The sequence below is a fragment of the Ustilaginoidea virens genome, chromosome 3, assembly GCF_000687475.1.
Source record: "Ustilaginoidea virens chromosome 3, complete sequence".
Taxonomy (NCBI): domain Eukaryota; kingdom Fungi; phylum Ascomycota; class Sordariomycetes; order Hypocreales; family Clavicipitaceae; genus Ustilaginoidea; species Ustilaginoidea virens.
The window spans coordinates 4,029,011-4,052,031 of NC_057318.1; the positions used below are offsets into that span (position 1 = coordinate 4,029,011).

Sequence of the window (23,021 nt, forward strand, 5' to 3'; positions counted from 1 at the left end):
AATCACCCGGCCCAAGGGGGTGGAGGGAGGGAGGGGGGGCCGTGTTTGCCCACGACGGGGCCTCCTGTGCAACCGTCCATGCGGTTACGCGGCGCCCGCTGTGACAGAGCACACCGCGTCGGGCGGCAAGCCAAGCAGACCAGCCGGTTCGCACGGCGTGGCTCGATGCGCGACATTGCTACGTGGGCCAGGGGCCTGCAGGACAGCATCGGCCGGCTTCGTCCGCCGCCCCGCGTGGCCGTCGCACGAGAAACCACGCCCTTGGGGTGTAAATCCCGACCGCGGCATGCGGGTAGCCGTCCGTGAGGGATGAGCCGCCGTTGGGGGGGGGGGGGAGGGGGGCGCACTTGGGCAAAGCGGTCCGTGGGAAAGGAAGCTGGGCCGAGTGGATGGCATGCCTGGCGGACGAGAGAGGCCGCGTGCAAGCAGGGGGCATCATCCATCCGCGTGGAGCGGCCCCCGGCAGAGGATGGGGGAGCTGATGGACGTGTGAGGGCGAATTGATGGTGCACGTGTCTCCTCGAACGTTGATAAGAGGGGGTTTACTGAGGATGATGCTGGCTGTGGTTCTCTCGTCCCATCTTCGATACGGGCAAAGAGGCAACCAACGACGAAGCCAAAGCCGGAAACCAAACGCGCCAATGCGCCAATGCGGCAAACAACAGAAAATAGATTCTTCACTTTACTACAGACATGTCCCCGTGACCAAGGTGCAGCTCCGCCCGCCCTCTGCAGCTGGCTTCATCAACCAACAGTCTCGGCTCGGCGCGGCCGCCCAACAAAACACCCCCGCATCGCCTCCTGTCTACAAAGGAGACTTTGGCCATGAGCTCGGTTCTTTCCGACGCCTCGTTTCGTTTGCTATACACATTCTCCTGCCGCCACCCAACCCCTTCTTGTCTAGTATACACGTTTAAAGGGAGGCACGGGCTTGCACTCGTTCTCGTCCAGCGTGGTGGCGATGACGCCGCGGTACGTCAGGTCAACCTTGCCGTGGGGCTCCTTCTGGAAGGAAAGCGTGTGCTTCATCCAGTTCTTGTCGTCTCGTTCGGGGTAGTCCTCGCGGGCGTGGGCGCCACGCGACTCCTTGCGGGCGGCGGCGGCCGTGGCGGTTTGCGACCTGGCAGCGCGACCCGCCATCGCGGTTAGCCAAGAAATACAGCGGCAAAGAGGAAGATGTGGGTGGGGGGTTTGATTTCAGGAAAGGGGGGAGGAAGGGGGGAGGAAGGGGGGGGGGGGGGGGGGGGGGGCCAAAAACGGGTACGGTACGGTACGGTACGGTACGTACGCGCAAGTCAGGAGGTTTCTCAGCTCCAGCGTCTCGACCAGGTCAGAGTTCCAGATCATGCTGCGGTCCTTGATGCCGACCTGCTTGAACAGCGGGTCAATCTCCTGCATCTTGCGGACCCCCTCGTCCAGGCTCTCCTGCGTCCGGAAGACGGAAACGTCCGTCTGCATGGCCTTTTGCATGGCCAGGCGGATCTCGGCAGTGCTCCTGGGCCCGTCCGAGGTGCGGACCTGGTCCAGCACGTCGATGTGCTCGGAGCCGGCGTCGGCCGCAAGCGGCTTGAGCTTCTCGCCGGGCTTGAAGTTGTCGCGGATCGTGTGGGAGACTGCGCGGCCAAAGACGACGAGGTCCAGCAGAGAGTTGGCGCCGAGGCGGTTGGCGCCGTGGACCGACACGCAGGCGGCCTCGCCGCAGGCGAACAGGCCGGGCACCACCTTGTCCTTGCCCTGCTCGTCAAGCGTCAGGACCTCGCCGGTGTAGCGGGTGGGGATGCCGCCCATGTTGTAGTGGACGGTGGGCAGCACGGGGATGGGCTGCTTGCGCACGTCGACGCCGGCAAAGATGCCGGCGGTCTCGGAGATGCCGGGCAGGCGCTCGGCAAGGATCTCGGCCGGCAGGTGGCTGAGCTGCAGGTAGATGTGGTCCTTGTCGGCCCCGACGCCGCGTCCGTCGCGGATCTCCATGGTCATGGACCGGGACACGACGTCGCGCGAGGCCAGGTCCTTGGCGGTGGGGGCGTAGCGTTCCATGAAGCGCTCACCCTCCGAGTTGAGGAGGTAGCCTCCCTCGCCGCGAGCGCCCTCGGTGATGAGGCAGCCCGCGCCGTAGATGCCGGTCGGGTGGAACTGGACGAACTCGAGATCCTGGTTGGGGAGCCCGGCGCGAGCGACCATGGCCATGCCGTCGCCCGTGCAGGTGTGGGCGGACGTGCAGCTAAAGTAGGCGCGGCCGTAGCCGCCGGTGGCCAGCACCGTGTTGTTGGCCAGGAACCTGTGCAGAGTACCGTCCTCCTGGTTGTAGGCCAGGACGCCACGGCACTCGCCGTCCTGCATGATCAAATCCAAGGCAAAGTACTCGATGAAGTAGTTTGTGTTGTGGGCAAGAGACTGGCCGTACAGGGTGTGGAGAAGAGCGTGGCCGGTTCGGTCGGCGGCGGCGCAGCATCGGTACGCCTGGCCGCCTTTGCCGTACTTTTGGGACTGACCACCAAAAGCTCGCTGGTAACTGCGGGAGAAGAGGGAAAACGCAGGCGTCAACGTGGATTGCTTCTCGAAAAGGGAAATACTGACCCCCACCACCACCACCCACCCCCAAGGATCAGGAAGAGGCTTACATCTTGCCGTCCTCGGTACGGGAAAAGGGGCAGCCGTAGTGCTCGAGCTCGATGATGGAAGCCGGAGCCTCGCGGGTCATGTAGTGAATGGCATCCTGGTCGCCCAGCCAGTCGGATCCCTTGACCGTGTCGTACATGTGCCATCTCCAGTCGTCCTCGTGCATGTTTCCGAGAGCTGCGTTGATGCCACCCTGGGCGGCGACGGTATGTGATCGGGTAGGGAAAAGCTTGGAGATGCAGGCCGTGTTGAAGCCGGCCTCGGCCAGGCCGAAGGCGGCACGCAGGCCCGCGCCGCCAGCACCCACGACGAGGGCGTCATACTCGTGGTCCTAGGTCAAACAACAGAGGGGGGGGGTGGCGGGTTAATCTCTCTGGGTGATTTTCCTTTTCAACACCCTGTTGAAGGGGTGGGTGGAGGGGGGGGGGGGGGGGGGGGGTTGCTTGGGGTAGCGAGCAACGCACAATGACATTATATTTCGTGCTGACATGGGGAGAAGCCTCCTTGGCTCTCAGAGGGCTGGTTGCAACAACTCTGGCTGCGAGACGATCAGCCACGAGAAACGAAACGAGAAGAGAACCTGCGCCCATTGTTTCTCAAACTCACCGACTGGTCGCGTGGTGGAAAAGGCTCTTCTGGCCTGGCTTGTCGCCAGCCGGGACAACTACAACACGCGCGCGCGCATTAGCAAGCGGCCGCAAAAGCAGCCCGACACACGGCAGGCAGAAAGACGACGCAGAAGGCCCCCGATGACTCGGCGTGGCGGACAAGAGCGGGTTTCCTCCAGCCTATGCCGTTCCGGGGCCCGGGGGGGGGGGGTGTTCGAGAAAAGGGCACGCACGACGACAGAGCCAGAGGCCAGCTTTCTCAAAGCCATGGAGGAAGCCATCGTTCAAGACGGTGTGGGCCGCGTTCAGAAGGCTGCGTGCGCGGGATATCGAGGCGCCGCGGCGGTTTGGGGGAGGCTTCGGCGGGAGATGTGGACAAGAGATTCAACCGGATTCCCATCCTGGAGTTTCCGGCTTGGAATCTTCAGCGTTTGTTGGTTCGGTTCCTCGGCCCAGCCAGCCAATCAGCGGGCCGGCATTGGCAGGCCTCCGTCAACCACTCTGTCCCTCTTGTCTTACATAAGGCGACCGACCGACCTCCCTCTCGACCCGAATAAGAATAAACCAGCCCCCGTGAAACCTCCCAAGGACGGCCCGTCCGGGGATATCCATTTCCTCGGCGTAGTCGTTGGATGTGTACTCCGTATACTTTTGCCGCCTGGGCCTCAACACAATCGCGGCTGAGCGGTTAATCCGCGGTTCCTCCTCTTTCGTTTCCATCATCGCCGCCGCCGCTGTCATGTCACATGAGAGTCAGCGGGCATCGCGCATTGTCAAGCGCGCTGTACGACATGAGCCCCACAGGCTGCATGAATGCATGTGGCTTCTTCATGTCCAAGAGTCTTGCCTGCATTCAATGTTTTACGTTTTACGTTTTACGTCTTACGCTTTACGCGGGGACTCCCCAGTCATGCATGCAATGCAATCCATGCTTCGAGCATCAAGCTTACGCCTCCGCATGAATAACAATGCTCCCAGCCGTTTATATGTATTGACGTTTGCATAACAGCGTCGGACCTCAGGCAACAACAGACCGGCATTCCCTTCCATCCACCAAAAACATGAAACAAAATAAAATAATTAAATAAAGTAAATTAAAGAAGTAAACAAGTAAAGAAATTGAATAGAGTAGAATAGAGAAGCCCCTACTACGGCGGCAGACGACCTGCGGGCCTCAATCTGCCAACACGTCCCGCAGCATGTCGAGAAAGTTGTCGTGCAGCTTGTGCACCTCGCTGATGCTGGGCTTCTTCGGCTCCCCCGCAGACCGTCGCAGCCTGTCCTGCTTCTTGGCCCGCCTGCGTCTCTCCGCCTGGATCGGATCCAGCTCGTCCTCCTCCTCCGCCTCTGCTTCGCTCTCGTCGTCGTCAATGTCCAGCCTCATCTCCTGGAGGTCCTGCCCGTCGAGGCCGAAATCCGACGAGTCGAAGCGCATCGCTACTGCGCCCACCGAGTTCGGCCCCTGGCCCTCGGCCGCCATCTTCTGCCTCGTCTTGTCGTGGTGCCACTTCTTCCTGGCCTCTTGCCACGAGATCAGGCCGTTGATCTCCTCCATGGCCTTGTCTCTGTCCACGGTGCCCGCCCCGACCCCGCCCTCGAACAGGGCGTTGACGTTCAGCGTCCCGTTCCTGGGGCCGTGGCGGAGGAATTCCAGGATGCCCTCGATCCAGCCCATGAGTCGCGTGAAAAGCCCGTTGTCGTGCGTGTGCACCTCGTGGACAAACTTGTAAAAGTTGTGCTCGTGCCGTTGGCACAGGTCGATGAAAGCTTGCACTGTCTGATTCGGATCCGCCGAAGCATCTTGCTCCCTGCACTTGTCGATAACCTGGTTGGAGAAGAAGCACAAACTTGTCAGTTCCGAAGAAAGAAAGAAAGAAAGAAAGAAAGAAAAACAGGGGGGTCGTTTCTATCCCTTGCTAAATCCAGGGCCGTCATGGTCATAGTCATAATACCTTGATCATGTCGTCTATAAAGACTGCAAAGTCCGTCACGCTATTGTAGACATTGGCAGACTTGTATACTCTGACGAGGGGCTCGTAAAAGATGGTAAACAGGTCTCTGAAGAGCTTCAACGTCACTGGCTCTTCAATCAACTGCAACATCATTGCCTTGTCACGTTGTCGTATGCACAGCTTGAGAAGTTGCTTCAGGTAGGAAAAGAGTTGGGCGCCCTGCCTGAGCTCTTCATCCACGTTCTCGACGGCGTTGTTGAACGCGACGTAGGCGTTGAAGAGCCGTTGGACCTGTGCACCGGTTAATTCAGGCTCAATGAGGTCAGACCGCAGAATCGCGACGATGAGGTCAACCCTCTCATTTTCCGCCTCCGAGCGGATGCAAGTTTTGACCTCTTCGCTGGCGTCCGTGTATCTCTTCAGCTTGTCGGTAAACGTGGGGTCCGCAATCTTGTTCGTCAGGGCATCGATGGATTTCTGGAAGCTCTTGATCCCGTCACTCAAGGTCAGGGAGAATATCCGCTGCATCAGCGATCGAGCCCCAAAGGGTTGCGCCAGGAAAATATCCAGCACCCCGGACATGACGGCCGCTGGATTCGCGATTCGGATCACGTTTTTGAGCACTGCGTATGGAATGAGCGAGTGGATGCGCTTGGCTTGAGCGAATAGCTCGGGGGAGTTGTCTTCGGCCAGAAAGAGGTGATAAATCACAGCCGCGACCTCTATCCTCAGCCACTCGGCAAATTTCTGATATTGGAGGCTGAGGTCTTGAATTGTCTCCTTCTCCTTGATTTCTTTGAAGAGCATTGTCAGTCCGTTCTTTTCGACAATGTCTCGTCGGAATCTGGGGGGAAAAGAATACTTCATGTCAGTGAGCCTTCACTATAAGTCACGGGGGGGGGGGGGGGGGGCGGGCATCCGGGTGCCGGGCACTGACTGCTCCATGTACTCATCCAGCTCCGCGGCCCGTTTTCGGGCAATTTCGTAAAACTGCTTCTGTTCTTCGATCCGTTTCTCATCAACTGCCTTTCGTCTCAGGATGTCGTCGACGTCTTCATCTGTAGGAGTCATCGGCTCGCCGCTCAGGAACTCCAGCATGGCTTTAGTGTTGGCAATTTGGGGGTTGTGCAGCAAGGATCGCAAGAATGAGCGAAGAGAAACTCGCTGGCTCTCTCTCCACAAAACAACGCTCTATGCATCAAGATTAGCATTTCTTTTTTATTACATTTCAGCAACACTTTCTCGTCTCGTCATGAGATACGTACGTCGTCGTCGTCGTCCTGCTTGTTGCTTTGCACGACGTTCCTCTGTTTCCCGTCAACGGACACTCGGGATGATTCCTTGGAGCCAATCGATCGGGCTGAGGCGGTTGAGCCGGGTCTCCTGTTAGCTGCCAACGTGTCAGTCATGAGCTATCCTCCCGTTTTACGAGACGGCCCAAACGTACTGGGTGCTGCTGGGGATAGAAGCGACGAAACTCCACCAGCAGGGGCGGGGGCACCAGTCATGCGAGTCGACACGGATGATACAGATGAACCGTCCGACTCGTCGGCATTGCTCCAACTTGTCCATAGCCCCGAAGCCGTCGTGCTGGACTTGTTCTTCTTTGGCAGGGGAGGGAGGATGCGGCCAGGCAGTTCCGTCCGCAATCGTCTGTACAGTTTGCTAAAGTCACCATATCTTCGCCCGACAAAATGTTCCAACTCTCCCTTTCGCTTGATCCTGAGGAGGAATTCGGCATGTTTGTGGTGTCTGATGTTGCGTTTGACAGAAATGAGGCGCACGCCGGCAACGTTGACGTCCCATCCATTGATATAATGGCCTTCAGGGATGCTGTGTATGACTCCCGTGTCAATCGCATTGCTGTCCACGATGTCGATTTCGGAAAACCGAATGCGCTCTTCGAATCCCGAGGAAGTGCCGATGCCAGAAACCATCATAAGCTCGACCATCTTCTGTGCCTTGATGGCCAACTTTCTACGCTTTGTTTCTTCGAGTCGGTCTTCAGAGGACGAAATCTGCTTGCCTGCGAAAGATTCCAAGAACTGCAGAAGCTGTTAGATGCCAAGTGCGTGACAGAACAGATACTGCCAGTACGCACCACTTGCAGCTTATCCTGCCAAAACTCCTTTTCCTTGGCCTTATCGAGGAAAGGAAAGTCTCGAACGTGCTTGACGAATATATACCGAAGTATGGGCAGCTCGGATTCTTGGGGAGGCACTTCGCCATGTTCCGATCGAAATGGCGCTCCGAATCGCTGCAGAGCCGTAGGGGAGTTTAACTCGTTGATCTCCCATTGTGCTTGCTTGGAAAGCAGTTCGCGCTTGAGATCTGTCTCACAGCTTCCGTGTCAATGCATGCCCGCCTGTTCTTTTCGGTGGGGGTTTTTTTCTGGTTTTTTCTGTTTTTTCTTTTTTTTTTTCTTTTTCTTTTTTTTTTCTTTGTCTTTCCTAATTTTCTTCTTGGACATCGCGAATGAGGTGGGTGACTGGACAACATACAATGCTCTTGCTTGCCGGTCAAAGTTTGTCCCAGAGGATTAGGATTGGAGCTTATCTGTCGGATGGGGAGTTGATGCGTTTCAGACCCGGCTTGAACCGTGGTGGGTACAGCTACGTCTTCACCATTGGCGGTGACACTGGTGTCTCGGGCCATGATAACGTTGGAAGGAAAATGCGACGACCCGTTTCTGCAGCGTCGCTCCGGCGACACTGAATCCGAGTAGCTGACGAAGAGACGGAAGAGGTTTCTACGAGTCCTCGCTTCTCGACGCAAAACGAGCACGGGGAGCGGGGAGCGGGGAGCGGGGAGCCTGGACCAGAGGAGGGAAGGCTTGCGACGAGGTCGACGACGACGACGAGGAAAGCTGGAGCGAGCTTAGCAGGACAAGGCGGCGGGGACACAGCCTCCTTTCCTTGTTGAATGGATCTAGCGGCAGTGAGGGGACAGCTGGAACACGGAAGTCTCCATCGATGGGATCGGGACCGGTTGTTGACAAAGGGTATTATGCCACCTGGCTACCTAGTCTCTCATGAACGCCGCTGATGTCGGTCGGACTCGGACGCAGCCCAAACCCCAGCACCGGCAGCGGGAATGAAGCAGCGAATACGTCCGTCGGCAACAGAAGAAGCAGCGCGAATGGAAGATGACGGGGGAGGGGGACGAAGAGCAAAGCAGATGATGGTCGTGCATGGCAGGTGGGAACGCTAGACTATAAATGGGTTGGCGATTCTATCCCGTCTGCTTTTGGGCAAATGTGACGACGGAAGCTCTTCGGCCCAGCCTTCTTTGACGTCCTTGGTCTCGGCCCCACCAGACAATCATCCCCAAGGCAGGGAAGGAGGAAGGCACAGCCTCCGCCCATCACCGATGGATGGATGCATGCATGGCTTGGGCAGCCCGTCCCCGTGGAGTTGCAAAGACGTCTGTCTGGTCGACTTGGATAGCCAGAAGGATGGGGCGACGGGCGAATACCGCTGGTATGGAAGGCACAATATCTTTTTTGAGCCTCGCCGTCATCCCATCGGCAAGATGTGTCCAGGTCAAGTTGCATGCGCCTTCAATGGCCTCCCGCCGCTACATAGGGCCAGCGTTGAATTCGCTGGGAATTCAGGTGCCTTTGACCGTCTAGGCCCCTGAAACGTGCGCCCACGCCCGCTGAAAGCCAGCTCGTCCCGCTGCCTGGTGCACAACATTGAAAGTTCGTTTGGGGCAGGGTGCCTCGAAAGCCTACTGTTTATGTTGTGATGTGCGATACTATGTAGCATACCCTGCCGTCCAACGGTTGCCAGCATTGATTTCTTCTGAAACCTGTCTAAGCCTTAATAACTAACCCCTGCGATTCAATGCAAACGCCCCTTGCAAGCTACATGTATTGACGTGCTGTGCTATAAGATGACGCCCCTAGCTTCTTGGGAGTTGTAAGTAACAGCTAATACCCGAAACCGTCCGGTGAATGGGGAACTCCCCAAGTACGAACCAATTGATGATATGCTGAACGGCACGTGCAGTAGAATGGAAAATTAGCAAGTACTGTGTACTGTAGTGTTGCAGTGTCAAATGATTTGGAAAGCAGTCGAGGTTGACCTCCAAGGCCTGCCCGCCCAGCTACTGGTCAGATACACCAGGCAGTTGACCCCTCGCGTTTTGCGTTCAGCCACAAGCGACAGGCACAGTTGGAAAAGGTTCAGCGAGGTGTTCCAGAAACCGACGACAACATTTCCGCTCGATGCGTCTTTCCCGGGTCAGTTGACTGTTGACAGTGCAAAACGCCCAGGCAACAGACCAGACCAGACCAGACCAGACGCTTTCGAATGTTCGCCCCCCCTCCAACAGGCACCTAAATTCATCATGGGGTTTCTCACCAACGTCCAGGTACCTAGGTACCTACCTAGGCTGACCCCGTGACTCTTGTTCGCCCCCGTTCGGTATGTACTGTACGAACGGTGGTCAGCGAGCCTTGGCCCAATTACCCGGGTTGATGGCCATGGACAAACTTGCTTTTCCATGCGCAATGCAATCCAGTTTGATCCGACATGGCATCAAGGGGGCGTCATCGCGGTGACAACGCTGCCGATAGTTGCCCATGTGCGCGCATCCTGGGCCGTGACAAAGAGCCCCCAAGCGGCACCAACCCCCCGGGAGACCCGGACTCAAACTTCCCAGTACATAGTTATGCGAGCGTCGACCCGCTGCCGGCTTTCATGATCCTGATCCTTACATGTATCCAGGGACATCTCAGTCAGTGGATGGATCAGGCCCTGCTCAAGTACCGTACGCTGTTCCCTCATACGACAAGGGGGGGAGGGAACGTCACCCTGCGCACCTCCACTTGACGGTGGCTGAGCGAGCAGCCGTCGCGTACTCTGTACGGAGTATATCCTGGCGTTTTCAAGCCTATCCGAGACTGCTCTGTGTCGCCCAAAGCTTGGCGGTCATTGGGAGTTCGCGCTGGCTTATGTTATCCTCCAACACGGAGCACGAGATGAGAACCTGCTGACGTATGTGTGCAGATTGGCCAAGGATTATGGTAGGCATCTCACGAGACATTCGACCGCCAAGACGTTGCAGATCCATGTGCTCAACAAAGTAAACTGCCAAAAAAACGTTTTGTCTTTCTATTGACTGAGGGTATCGACGCAGATGCTGTCAAGATGCAATGTAGCAATTTCAAAGCCGCCATGCAGACAAAGAGGGTGGGGAGGGGAAGAGAGAAGAAGAAAAAAGACACACGCTAGATAGCAAATTCCGTGACTAGGTAGTTGCTCGCCCAAAGCCACGGTCCCTAGCTCAGCAGTCGTCTTCAACCAGAAACGGTTCGTCTCAAAGCTCTCCAAACGCACGCAGCTGCTCCGGATCCGTAAGCGGCGCTTTCCAGAGCAACCTACGGCCCGACTCTTCCGTAGTCTCGCTCCTCCCGTCTGCGTTCGACGCGCCCAACCACGGCGGTATATTCGGGCTCATGGCGGCCTTCTGCTCGGCGGCCGGTTTGCCCCCTCCGTGGGCATGGTGCATCGCAATCATGAGCGCCGTGAAGACCAGCGCGACGGCCGTACCGACGAACCAGATGATCTTTAGCCTTCTGCGCGTCCGCTCCTGCCACTCCCTGTCGGCTTGTTCCCAGCGCTCGACGCGCTGCTGGACAAGGTCCACCCGCGAGGCGAGGGCAGATATCCTGTCCCGGCTCGCGTGGATCCTGGCCTGCAGCGCCGAGATCCTCCTCTGCTGGTCTTCCAGCCGGCCGGCAGCACCCAGCTGGCGGATGATGTCGCTTTCCAGATCGCAAGAGGACTTGGCAAACGCCTCGCAGGTCTGGTGCGAGTCGACAGCTAGGTCCGCGAGCGCGGCGACTGTGTTCTGCAGGGCGCTCATCTTTTCCAGCACAGAGTAGTACGTGTCGTCTAGCCGCTTCGTCATGGCGGTTGAGAGGGAGTTGAGGCCCGCCAGGGATTGCTTGAGTCCGCTGTCCACGGGGGGAGGGGGGTGGTTAGCAACATCCGTCACTGGGGTAGAAAAGAAAGAAAGAAGGAAAGAAGAAAGGAAAGAAGGAAGGGAGGAAGGAAGGAAGAGAAAAATCGCTCGACAGCATCGCCCCCAGCCCGACTTCTGATGGCTATGCTTACGTTTCTCGCATCGAAGCCTCCTGCTGCTCTCGTAGAAGCTTGGCGTCCCTGGCCCCGTCCCTGTCCCCCTCGGGCTCCTCTTGGCCATTTTCTCTGGGGCCTAGGATGCTCGCTCGTCGGCTCTCGTTGGGGCTCATCAACGGCGTCGTTGCCGCCGAGACGGGCATGTCGGTCGAGCTTCGTGCATGGGCGGCCCGGGTCGCCGACGAGAGCGCAGGCTGTTCCGTTTCGTGGGCCGACTGACTGTCCTGTCTCCGATGTTGGGGCGGCCGGCGAGGGAGCATCCCAGCCGAGGACGCAAGCTCACTCAGGGACCTCTTGATTTGGTGACGGCTGCTCGGTGGGGATGGGCATGTCTGTTTCACAGCGTCCGGACCTCGAGTACCGCGGGTCGACATGCTTGTTTTTGCGAATCGTGTTAAGGCTCCCCCCTTCGTCCCCCCCGATACCCGCTCTGTGTGACGCGCGCGGTTGGCGGCTTGGAACGGAGACAAGATTTGAGTGGCAAGGGACTACCAAAAGGTGGGGCCGCTTATGATTCCAAATTTCTTCACATGCCAGCAGTACAAGTCACGTGTCAAGCTTCCAACAGATCTTCCCGACGTTAAGCACGTCATGTTTCCAATACGTCGATGAGATGTCAAGCGTGAATCAAATTCCGGCGTCTTTGTCGCTGGTCGTCTTTGTCTGTTGGTTAGGCTAGGGTTATTCCTAATCTGTCAAGGTCGATGTAGCCCAGCATCGCAGCATACGCCCAACGCCCAACGGATGGATCTCTCCACGACAGCGCCTACATGCCAGCATCGATTCTTATTCAATGAGAAATCCATTCCTGTAAACTCCTGGTCCTTCATTTCATCGTCCCGACGTGTTCTTTTTGCCCGAGTCCCACCAGCCCAATCCAAGCTGAGACTTGTGAAGGCTCCGATGACAGCCCGTTTTGTCGGATGAGCATTCCTGCAAGGCATCACATGGTTCAAGTCCAGACCCGAAGGACGAGAAAGACGATTGACCATGTAGAAATTACATGTACATATAAATATATATCAAAAAAAAAAGAGGTCTGGCTGGAGTTGGGACGGGTCAAGTTTGAATGCGTCTCCGCTCGAGGCGTACAGAGGTCGTTTTACGTCGCGGATGTCCAAGATAGCACACAACCGCTCATTAATCGTCTCGTGAATTGTCTCATGAATTGATCAACTTGTTGCGCTTCTCCTTGCGTTTCAACCGCTCAACGCGTTTGCGGTGCATCGTCTCGGCCATTTTCTCAAATCGCTCACGCTCTTCCTTCTTGGCACGTTTTTCGCGGATTTTTCGTATTTTTTCCTGCCAGGCAAGGTATGGTGAATCCATCAGCTGGGCGTGATTCCAAAGCATGGGGGTCGGCATGACCGCTTGATCCGATGCTGCTCCGGCAAGGGACAAATGCTCACCTGACGCGCCTCTTCCTTTTCGTCCTTCATCTCCTTCTCCTTGGCCTTCATCTGAGCCATAGCAGCTCTCTCTTTGGTCCGTCTCTCGTAGGACGTCAGCCCTTTTGTGGGGCGAAAGGCTTGTTTTTGCGCATGCCACTGCTTGCCTGCAGCCAAGGTCAGAACTAGCATCCTCAAGGGGCGTTTCCTCGGCCGATCCCGTACCATTCTTTCGCATTCCCAGCGGCTTTGCTGCTTTTTCCTGGCTGCCAGCAGCCACGAGGGTGGGTGCCTGGTCGTCAGACATTGTTCTTGAAGAGTGCTGGATGCTTGAGGGCATTCGTGGTTGTCATGCGCTTTGGGGCGCCAATCGGTGGGGGAGGGGGGGGGGGGGGAAGAAATAAACAAAAAGTGGCGCCCATGGAGAAGAGTTTCTGCCATCGAAACTCGCTCGCGCCAAGAGCGGGACCAGGCGGTGTGGTGTGGTCAGTGGCGCCACACCGGGGCAGAGCCGTGGCGCAAAGGGACGAGGGAAGTTGCAAAAGAGGGTCCAAATTAAATTGTGGCACGATACGATAGATGCCTTTGTTTGCACCAAAGTGAATAACCGTCTGCTTGGGTCTGTCCCCCTGACGCAGTGATGTCAATGGATGATTGCAGCAAGTGCAAACCAGATACGCGACGTGGCGTTTTCTTTGTGCAAGGGGTCCAGGGGAGTGCTCCGTACATCAAAACAATGTAAAAGATGCGGCGAGATGCCCGGGAGCTACAGTACGCACTTGATGATGCCTTCAGCCAGCGAAGGGGGTTATTTAATGTATCTGCGCCGGTTGTCAGTCAGTCAGCCAATTGCTCAACTTGCTCAACTTGCTCAACTCCTTGGGGTGATTGCAAGTCCCGGGGAAAATGCTCCGTTCAACGTCAACCAAAGACCAAAGCAAGGAACAACGACAACAGGCATGGGTGCATGTGGGCAAGAGGTAGGTTAGGTACCTAGGTAGTTTGGTAGTTTGGTTTTTGCTCTGTAGGCAGATGGAAACCCACTCACAGTAGAATCTACTAGTCTTGAAGAAGAAGGCCGGGGTGGCAAATGACGTCGTGGGCCTCGGCACATTACTCCGTCTTCTATTCTCCCTCCTTCTCTTTCTTGGGGAAAAGCGAGATTACGTCCCGTCGGTACCGGACTGCAGTAAGTAGTGGTAGGGCGACGGAGCAACTCTGGCACGCACTCTCCCTCCGCCACTGCCTGCCTGCCTCTTGCTCGGTGTCTGTCTGCTGTGTTTCCTCTGCCTTGGCCGCCGGGTGTGGTGGCGGTCTGTCTGTCTGTCTGTCTGTCTGTCTGTCTGGTGTGGTGGTGAGCAGTGGGCGTGGGACACGAGCACCGACAATTATGCATGTGCTTCCCGCGGTTTTTCCTTGGTCAGCTTCACTTCCTTTTACCTCGTCTCCCAATATCCCAATGGGGCCCGTCATGAAATTGGCCTCGAGATCATTTCGACCGGGCCAACGAGAGAGGCCATGCGGCACCACGGAGTCATCTCCGGCGGTTTTCACCCAAGGTTGTTACTGTATCTCTGGCTGGCTGGCCGGCCGGCCGACATGACCAAGCTGCATAAACGGTTTCAACCCCCTTGCATGCATGCATAGCTCTCTTGTCGGGTTTCGGCGGTTTCGGCGTCGGCAATCAATTGACGTCTGTGGGACGTGTTTGTCGAGTGGGACCTGGGTGCGCTATGCAGCATCAAACAAAAGTCATGCGACTTGGGCAGCCCACGTGTCAGCTCGGCTGCAAGACGTTTCAGAAGTACGGATTGCAGAGTCGGTAATGAAGCATAGCAATAGAGCGGCAAGAAGCGGCAATGTCGAATTTTCTCCAGATTCCATCCGTATCCACGCTGAGCTGAGCCGAACCGTCGACGTCGAGATGGGCCGCTTGCAGAGGGATGGAGCTGCGAGAAACCAATCAGCAACCGTGCTCTGTGCCCACCCAGTCCATGCAGTCCATGGGCCGTGGGCTGTGGGTTGTTACCGTTTATTACTCCCAGTTACGGAGCACTCCAGTCCGCATGTACTGGGCTGTACTGTACATGTCGGCCAGTAGAGTAGCTTGGTATTCTGGGCTTTGCGGAGGGCGCAAGATCGGTGAGGTTGGTTATTGGAAGCGCAGCATCGAAATTGGCCCCCGGTATGCCCCCGATGGATGGATGGTGTTGCCAAAACACGCCCATCGATGTCGGCTGAAGGTGGATGGGTGGATGAATGGTGGATGGATGGATGTATGGATGGATGGTGGCGTGGATGCACTGCGTAGATGGATAGTGCGTAGATGGGTGCATGGATGGTGCAGGGACCAACAATAATTTAGCGGGCGGACAGAAACCAGACAGCATGCACAGGACAAAGGGACAAAGTGTCAGTCAGGGTGGGGCACTGGGGGGGGGAGACGGCGGGACACCTGGAGATGGAGGAGGAAGGGGTTGCTCATGTACCTTGGCCAACTCCCTCCTCGACCACCTGGGAGCCAGGCCAGGCCAGACTGGACCGTACTGTAGGAGGCTGGGGCTATTACAAGTCTGGTCAATACCAGAATACCAGACTCAGACTTCTCGTGCGGATTGAACTACTCCCGTACGTGCTGGCAATGGCAAACCCCACCTGGCAGGGCAGGCAAGAGAGCCGACACTGTAGAACCGTGCCAACGGATCTAGCCCCAAAGTGTCCAGTGCATGTCAGTGGTTTGGAATCTTTGAATGATGGCACCGATGTGCTGCGTCCCCCCCGGCACCATCCATTCCAGGCCCCTGCTCCTCCAACTAATGCCAGGCTGGGTTAAGTGGTCGGTTAAGTCGTCGACAGGACCAGACTCGTAGGTAACCTTGGAAGACAAGCAGAAGCTGGACAGGAGGCGCCAGCTCCAGGTACATGCCTCCTACCTTCTACGGCGTAGGCTTGGAGGAGGTAGGTAGGTAGGTACCTACCTAGGTAGAGGTAGGTAGAGGCAGGTAGAGGTAGGCAACTGCTTGCAGCGCTGCAGTGCGTGCTGCAGTCAATGTGGTGGTACGTACAGTCTGGCATGTACGTGCATGTACTGTCCTTGTCCTGTCTGGTCTCTTTCTGCAAGTGCAAGGCCCATGCCGTGCCCGTGCCACTGGTGCCACTGGTGCCTCTGGTGCCTGTTGTGCCCTGTTGTGCCCTGTTGTGCCCTGTTGTGCCCTGTTGTGCCCTGTTGTGCCCTGTTGTGCCCTGTTGTGCCCTGTTGTGCCCATTTTCCCATGTCCCTTGTTCCATCTGAACCAGCCAATCTCGCTCGTTCCCTGTCTAGCGGGCCTGCCCCCCCCCTCTCTCTTCACTCTTTCCTCTCGCTCAAACTTGATCGATTTCTTTCTTCCGTCTCTGCGACTTCACCCGTCTGGTGGCTCGCCCCTCTGCGCTCTTCGCACAAACCGCCGTCATCATCTTGGTGCAATTCCAGCAGCGCTTCTCTTTCGAGATAGGGTGCTGGTTTTGGCCGTCCACTCTTTTTTCTCGTCTTGATTTTTTTTTCTTTGCCTCGCCTTGGCGTTTGCACTTGGTTTTCAGCGCTTTGCATTGGCATTTTCCTCATCATCAGGTCCGTCCATCAAGCTAGCTGTCAATGCCTTCACCAGTTTTCATCCACCGTCCATCACCGATGCAACTGATTGATTGTACTACTGATGACTCAATCCATGTCTTCTTGACATGTCTCTCCCTTTTCCTCCTTCCAGAAAGGGAAAAGAAAGAAATTCAAAAAAAAAAAAAAAGCCAACCATCTATTTGGCCTTCACTCGTCATGGGACAGGTATGCTAATGCAATATGATGCCCTCTAGATCTTAGCAGAAAATCAGCAGCATTCTGTATCATCGACCCAGGTCGCCGTCGATTGCTCTTTCCCGGCCTGTCACTGGCCTTCTCAACGCCACCTATCCTACAAGATCGAGGACGCCCGTCGTGGCTCCGACCGAAGGAACGTGTCCCTCCTATGAATACCTCGAAATCTTGAGAGTTGCCCATCCAGTCTTTTGCCGCAGCGCGGCTAGGAGAAAAGATGGCAACTACTCAGGGCTTCGGTTGTGCAGCCGACCGCGCAGCGCCACGATTGCCAGGCCATTCTATCGACCATTCATTGAATTACTCGCTCGATAGAAACCGTGCCGTGTCGGATATGCTGGACCAGAGTGCTTCATCTGGAAGTGAACCGCGGCGTCCCAACCCGTCGTTTGTCTTTCCCGCACACGCAGCAGCTCCTTCGACGTATAACGGAATACCACGCAGACGCCCATTGTCTATGGTGGATGTGCACTGCCCGCCCTCTGACACGGCGACTGTGCCACCGTCGGAAAGATCGCACGGACCAGCAGCGCTTCCGCAATTCTCTTTCAACCCCGGAGCATCAATCCCAGCAGATCCAGAGTCAATTGCCACACTCAGCCCTCCAATCACGCCAAACTCGCCGCGGTTGGTGCCCTCGCCGGCGCGACCAGCCGGTCACGGACATCGTCGAGGGGGGAGTGAATTCGTCGGTGGCAGCATGCGCGAGGGCAACTTCATTGCTGTCATGAGCACAAGCCCAACCAAGTCTGAAGGCGGCTTTGCTTCTCCCGGACTTCAGCCACCTCGAAGGACTCATCGACGGGGTGTGTCTGGCGCCATATCAACCAACGATCTACCCTACCTGCACTCACAACCCGACTTTTTGATGCCCAGAGGAAACAGCGCCCCAAACAGCCCCGTTTCCTTCCATGTCAAGGAAGTCGCACCGATACCACTTGATGATCAACCTCCTGCGCTACCAGAGCCCGCCAGGCCTGTACCAAAGCAAAGCATTGCCGACACAGTCGACAAAGCCTCCGCCAACGATTTTTCAGTACCTGTGCCGGCGTCTCCGCTCCAGTTTGAGCAAATTCCGAGACTGTCGAGAAACGGCCGAGCACGAGTCGGATTCTCCGACACTCTAGAGTTCATTCCGAGGCCTCTCTCCCTGGTTTCCAGCGACACATCAAGCACCGTGACAGCTCTTCCTGGCCATTCTGTCTCGGGTAGCATATCGTCCATAATATCTGCTCCCTCCCCCCTCGACCGCGATAGTCCCGCCTTGCTCACCCGCAGCTCAACGCTTGAAAATTACGAGTCTCGGCCAAGCACTGCTGGAGCGATCTTGGAGGGATTCGCGTCTTCCAAACCTGCCGATGGCGGAGCTAGATCGCCTAGGCGACGCAATTCGATCCCGTTGCTTTTTGATGTCGCCCAGACAGAAGCCAATAATAGCCTGACGACCCCGAGTCCGGTAAAAACATGCAACAAGAGATGGTCATTCTTCGGCTTGGATCCGTTTGTCAATTCCGCACCTTTTGCGAAGCATCGGTCCTGCAATTCCAGCTCTTCGGATTCCCTGACAAAAGCAGTCTCCAAGGCTTCTTCTTCCGATGCCGACTCGGATTCGTCCGACGACGAGGCGACTGGCGAAGACGCATCTGGCAGCAGCAAAAAGGAGTGCAAAAAGACGAGGAAGAAGAATCGCGTCAAAGGCTGGGCAGGCTCCATTCTCCCCCTCCGGAGCAGCAGGAAGCGTTCCAAGATGCACGCGGTCCGGCCGCCGACCCCTCCCGCATCAGTCGGTCCAGCGGACCCGGAAGAGCAGGAGAAGAAGGAGACTGACGTTTGTGGAAGCGAGGCATTGCTGCATACCCCCACCGTCATCATCACCGAATCGCGAACCGTTGCGAAAGATGATGGCTTGAAACGACGGGCTGAAGAGGACGGTGCGTACCCCATGATTGACTTGGATGCAGCTCTCGGCCCCTTCAACACGCCGTTGCCTCAAAACCCGGAGTGGGATGCCGCACAGCGAGCGGCCGGAAATGCCGGCAGGCGACGTTTGCACAGCGCGCAGGGGATGAAGGGTTTTAGCGGACCTGGTATGCATTATCATCGCAGAGCAGAATCCGCGCCCGATCTCCCTCCTTTTGATCTCGGACATGCGGGGGGGATTCATCGTTTTGGGAGCAGCTCGACAATGGCAGATGTATTCGAAGAGGATGAGGAAGATGACGATGACGACGAGGCGAATGATTCGGAGCACCATGATGTCGAAAACGTCGATGCCGACGGTTCCGAGCCGGAGCGAAGCGGCAACCCCGATGGAGAGGCCACACCACCGGCCATGGCAATCTCGGTCTCGGATGCTTCAGCAGACGCCGCAAATGAATCGTCAACAAGACACGAAGCTCGCCAAGCAGGCTGCGGGACTCGCAGCAAGGATCTCTCGGCTGCTGTCCATGCGGCGGCGCATGCTGAGCGATCCGAATCGTCCCTCAAGGATGGGGTGGCTGCTGAGGAATCCTCATCCACCATGTTCTGCCCCGCATCATCCCTTTTGTCTTGGTTGCCCGCGGATGCACAAGACTCTGCCTCGTCTTCGCCAAGACTGACCCCAGGCTATCGGGAGCTCTCTACCGAGAGCGGTCAAGTGACGGCAATGAACAACGCTGTTGCTATGCCTGCCAGTCCTTACTCGACAAGCCACGCATCGTCGTATCCTTCGCCGCGCTCGCCCATGTCCATCGACGCGCAGCGAATCTCCACGGCACCGTCGTCGGTTGCCGACGGGAGCAGCTTCCATTCGCTGCTAATGGGCGAGCCTGGGCCAGAGGTGCGCATTTCGGCCGACTATGACATGCCGTCCCTGACGTCGAGTACGACGACAATAACTCGCGAGAGCACATTCATACCCATGGCGCGCATGTCTCAGCCAAGTCTTGGCCAGCAGCGTCCTGTTTCCGTATCTTCGGCCGCCTTTGGGCATAGACGAGCAAGCTTGGTGTCATTGAGCCGATTGATAAGCACGTCTCACGGCGAGAGGAGCAAGTTGTCGGTGGAAGCTACTCTGGACAACGATGCAGAAGCGAAACAGGGGCGATGGAAAAGCAGCAAATCAAAGCGACTGAGTCGCATAATGCAATTCTGGAAGCCCAGCAAAGGGAGCAGTCCACCGTGAAGGCCACATCACCCGAAGCCGGTCGAAGGAAATGACGGCCACGCGAAGCAGGCAGATGATGTCCTGCCTTGCAACCGCGGTGTTCTACGGGAACGGGAAGGGGGACCCAGCCCTCTTCGGATTGCAGCCAGTCTCGTCATGAATGTAAATGAAATCTAGCGTACCTGCACGCCTTTGGTTGTCCTTTACTCTTTATTCTTTTTCTCCTTTTTCCTGTGCTAGAACGTCTATTTATCTTTTACGTCTGACAGAGTTTTCCCGTGGACGCCTAGACGCTTGCAACGGCGATGACACTGCCTGATGCGGAATTGCCGCAGTGGAGAGGAGACGCCTCACAGAAGCCGGTGATGTGTTATTGTGCCTCCTTTGGCAGAAGAGCATGGTAGACATTTGGCAAATGGGCCAAGAGAGGAGGAGAGAGAGAGAGGAGAGGAGTTTGGCGAGCCCCCCTCGCTCGGCATCGAGGTTTTTATGACATCGATGATGTTTTGCATGAGCATTAGCTATTTCGAGCATGGTCACACAGCATGTCTTGTTCTGTGTCTTTTGCAGTTTTTGCCATTTTTCTTTTTTTTGCCATGTATAGCATGTCCAGGAGGACAGCGGGTTGGCGGCAGGTGCGCGAGCTGGAGCCGGAGTCAGTCAGCACGCGGCTCGACGACGAGGAGACGGTGCGCTTCGGCTCGGCCGCAAAAGAGGCGGTTTGTTCCAGGGTTGTTTGGCTTTAGGTTTGTGGTGTCGGAGGGCGCTTGCATGGGACGACGGCATGGAAGATGCGGGACAGGCAGGTTCAATCAGGCTCAATCGGGTTTCAATAGAATGGGTGTTTTCGGAGGGCCGGGGCGTGCGTGACTCGTGTGACTCGTAAGTGTATGCATGAGCTTCGGTTGCCAGATTGCAAGGCAAGGCTCGGTTTGTATTCTGTAGGGAGAGTGCTGGGTGTAGATGGGGACGGAATGTCGACGTCGACGATGCAGGGTCCAGAGCAGGGTCCGGAGCAGAGCCCAGACTCGACAAACGACTGACGACTGACGACCGACTGCAGTTGTTCATACTTTTTCTCCCACTATTTGGGTAGGAATAGCTCTAATCCTTGAATACCTAAATGCACAGGGCATTCTAATCCTCCCATTACACAAGATATTCTTAGTAATGTCAGTCCAATGTCAACATTGCGACTACAACCTGATGTTAGCGTGGGCGCGACATGTTGTGCAGCGCAGTGTGGCCAGCTGCTCCTCACGGTGCCTGGGTTTCCTGGCACGGTCTCTTCTGTAGGTCGACCACCTCCTTTCGGAGCGGACGGGCATCATCCAAGGCCGTTCTGGTCTCTGAGCTCTCCGCCTCCAGGGCCTTCGGGCGTCGTGCGATTGCTGGTTGTCCCGACGCGTTCCGCCCATGCTCCCTCTTCTCACCTACCGCCGGCGCGCCCTCAACGGCAGCGCTGGCCCCCTATGCGACAGGAGCGACTGCCCCATATACATGAGTTGGGCTTGGAAATAGGGCAAAGCCGCAGCCGGATTGACTCCTGGCGCTGGTCGTACAAACTGCCCACAAGTTCACAGTGAAGCAGGAATACCGCTAGGTCTTTGCTAACCTTCTTATCGCCCTCGTCATTGGCATATAGTGTCTGCATAGCCAGGGGGGTTAATACTAGATTGCTGGCAATAGTCAGCAGGGCGTAGTACTTCTCGTAAGAGTAGAGCTTACGAAGGCTAGTAAGGATAGTTGCCTGCCTTGCAGGCAGCGCAGCGTAGAGAGCGACTAGTGCTCTTTCAATACTGTAGAGCCTATGCCCTCTTTTGCCCGCAGCTGTTGCCTCAACGAGCCCCTTATAGGGGATTGCCTAGCAAGTGCCTGGCGTAGGCAGTATGTGCTATAATATCTTAGTTAGCATTGAACACTGTATATTCTTACTCAGGAAACCTTAGCTAAGCCTCTTCCGCATTTACAGACAATGCCCGGGCCAATGGCTAGCATCCCGACCGTCGCAAAGGCGGGAGGCGCTCATGCTTGTTCTTTGGCGGCGGGGGCTGCGAGTCCTGCCGCATCAGATCGCCCGTCGAGTCACGGCCCGGCGAGGGGCAATCATTGAGAGCTTCGTCTACACCAGGGCGATGCTCATCGTTGGGCGATAGGCCCATGGCAGCGGCGGTCTCTCTCTGGTGGTCGGCTACCAGAATGTCTTTGAAGTATCCTGACTCTTTCGAATTTAGTTGTTCCGACAGGAAGAACACTCCGAATAATGAGGGCGGGACGGAGTGGAGTTGTGATGTCGGGAACTTCGGTCAAGAAAGGCTTTGTGGGCCTTTAGGCGTTCATCCTCTTTGCATTCCGCGATAGGGACGAGCCCTATGTAATTTTAGCGAGGACCGCCCGAAGCAAGTCGATCGGCCGGGTTGGGGGGTCAATGAGTCGAGTGGAAAGGTCAACGAGATCAAGGATATGCAGTTGAAAGGATGAGGAAGCAATGACGATGTCGTCACAGTAAGCATCTGCGATGGATCCTCGTAGAGTGCTGTCCATTCTACGCTGAACGTAAGAATTGAACCCCTTGTAGCCCAGGATAGGAGCGTGAAATGTATATTGGCTGTCGTGTGTGACGACAGTGAATGCCCATCTGGAATCAGGGTGTATTAGCCATTGATAGTAAAAACTCATTGCGGCGACGACGGTAATATGAGTTGCGTTGGCCAGCTTCGCCATGATGCCTTCTTGTTTCAACATAGGATAGGCATCAGCATGGTCATCGAGTTGAGTCCTCTGATATCGCCAACGACCATACGTCCTCTTCTCCTCTTCTCATCGATCTTCTTAGTGAGTATGTTAGTAGACGGAATGCCTAATTTGCCGTCAAATTTGAGTTTATAACAACTCCGAATAATGGGAGCGGGACGGAATGGAGTTGCCAAGGCGGGGAGCCACGCCAAACTTGGCTACCTATAGCTTCTCCTGCTAAAAAAGAAAAAGGCCGCGATATATATATATATATATATCTCGCGGGGTTGCTAATAACTAATGAGCCTGGCAAAACAGGTGGGTCGCGAGATCCATACCTTGGTCTGTTTAATGGTGCCAATGGGCTTGAACGCGCGGCCGTGGACTCCCCTCGCTCTTGTTTTCCTGCCTTCCGTGGCCGGTCCGGTGCGGGCGGGCGCTAGGATCCATAGCCTCGTCTTCTCAACAAGTGTCGTTGAGCTTGAACCGGCGACCATGGTCGGAGTTTGCTTTATCGAAGCTCTGCATGAGGGGGGTACAAGAGCGTGAGAGTCTCAGCCTTGTATCGGCTGAA

The 23,021-nt window shown here is 56.4% G+C and overlaps 7 protein-coding genes across 7 annotated transcripts; 1 reads left to right on the forward strand and 6 right to left on the reverse strand.

The window, feature by feature from the left end:
• Positions 1 to 900: 900 nt before the first annotated feature.
• Positions 901 to 3,508, reverse strand: UV8b_03989 (uncharacterized protein; the record flags this gene model as incomplete). Its single annotated transcript, XM_043141487.1, has 6 exons — positions 901 to 1,120; positions 1,289 to 2,512; positions 2,622 to 2,950; positions 3,084 to 3,157; positions 3,226 to 3,283; positions 3,461 to 3,508. The coding sequence occupies 6 exons, from the start codon at positions 3,506 to 3,508 to the stop codon at positions 901 to 903; spliced, it is 1,953 nt and encodes a 650-aa protein (XP_042997421.1).
• An 893-nt stretch (positions 3,509 to 4,401) lies between these two features.
• On the reverse strand, positions 4,402 to 7,834 carry UV8b_03990 (uncharacterized protein; the record flags this gene model as incomplete). Its single annotated transcript, XM_043141488.1, has 7 exons — positions 4,402 to 5,052; positions 5,180 to 6,023; positions 6,117 to 6,370; positions 6,445 to 6,569; positions 6,627 to 7,224; positions 7,281 to 7,510; positions 7,681 to 7,834. The coding sequence occupies 7 exons, from the start codon at positions 7,832 to 7,834 to the stop codon at positions 4,402 to 4,404; spliced, it is 2,856 nt and encodes a 951-aa protein (XP_042997422.1).
• A 2,667-nt stretch (positions 7,835 to 10,501) lies between these two features.
• Positions 10,502 to 11,699, reverse strand: UV8b_03991 (uncharacterized protein; the record flags this gene model as incomplete). Its single annotated transcript, XM_043141489.1, has 2 exons — positions 10,502 to 11,141; positions 11,302 to 11,699. 2 exons carry the CDS (start codon positions 11,697 to 11,699, stop codon positions 10,502 to 10,504), a joined length of 1,038 nt encoding a protein of 345 aa, XP_042997423.1.
• A 787-nt stretch (positions 11,700 to 12,486) lies between these two features.
• Positions 12,487 to 13,020, reverse strand: UV8b_03992 (uncharacterized protein; the record flags this gene model as incomplete). The annotated part of the gene is made up of 3 exons (XM_043141490.1): positions 12,487 to 12,627; positions 12,735 to 12,880; positions 12,939 to 13,020. 3 exons carry the CDS (start codon positions 13,018 to 13,020, stop codon positions 12,487 to 12,489), a joined length of 369 nt encoding a protein of 122 aa, XP_042997424.1.
• Positions 13,021 to 16,780: 3,760 nt separating this feature from the next.
• UV8b_03993 (uncharacterized protein) lies at positions 16,781 to 19,729 on the forward strand (the record flags this gene model as incomplete). The annotated part of the gene is made up of 1 exon (XM_043141491.1): positions 16,781 to 19,729. One exon carries the CDS (start codon positions 16,781 to 16,783, stop codon positions 19,727 to 19,729), a length of 2,949 nt encoding a protein of 982 aa, XP_042997425.1.
• Positions 19,730 to 21,382: 1,653 nt separating this feature from the next.
• UV8b_03994 (uncharacterized protein) lies at positions 21,383 to 21,873 on the reverse strand (the record flags this gene model as incomplete). Its single annotated transcript, XM_043141492.1, has 3 exons — positions 21,383 to 21,390; positions 21,440 to 21,519; positions 21,716 to 21,873. 3 exons carry the CDS (start codon positions 21,871 to 21,873, stop codon positions 21,383 to 21,385), a joined length of 246 nt encoding a protein of 81 aa, XP_042997426.1.
• Positions 21,874 to 22,081: 208 nt separating this feature from the next.
• Positions 22,082 to 22,944, reverse strand: UV8b_03995 (uncharacterized protein; the record flags this gene model as incomplete). The annotated part of the gene is made up of 3 exons (XM_043141493.1): positions 22,082 to 22,443; positions 22,515 to 22,542; positions 22,786 to 22,944. The coding sequence occupies 3 exons, from the start codon at positions 22,942 to 22,944 to the stop codon at positions 22,082 to 22,084; spliced, it is 549 nt and encodes a 182-aa protein (XP_042997427.1).
• Between the last annotated feature and the right edge of the window lie 77 nt (positions 22,945 to 23,021).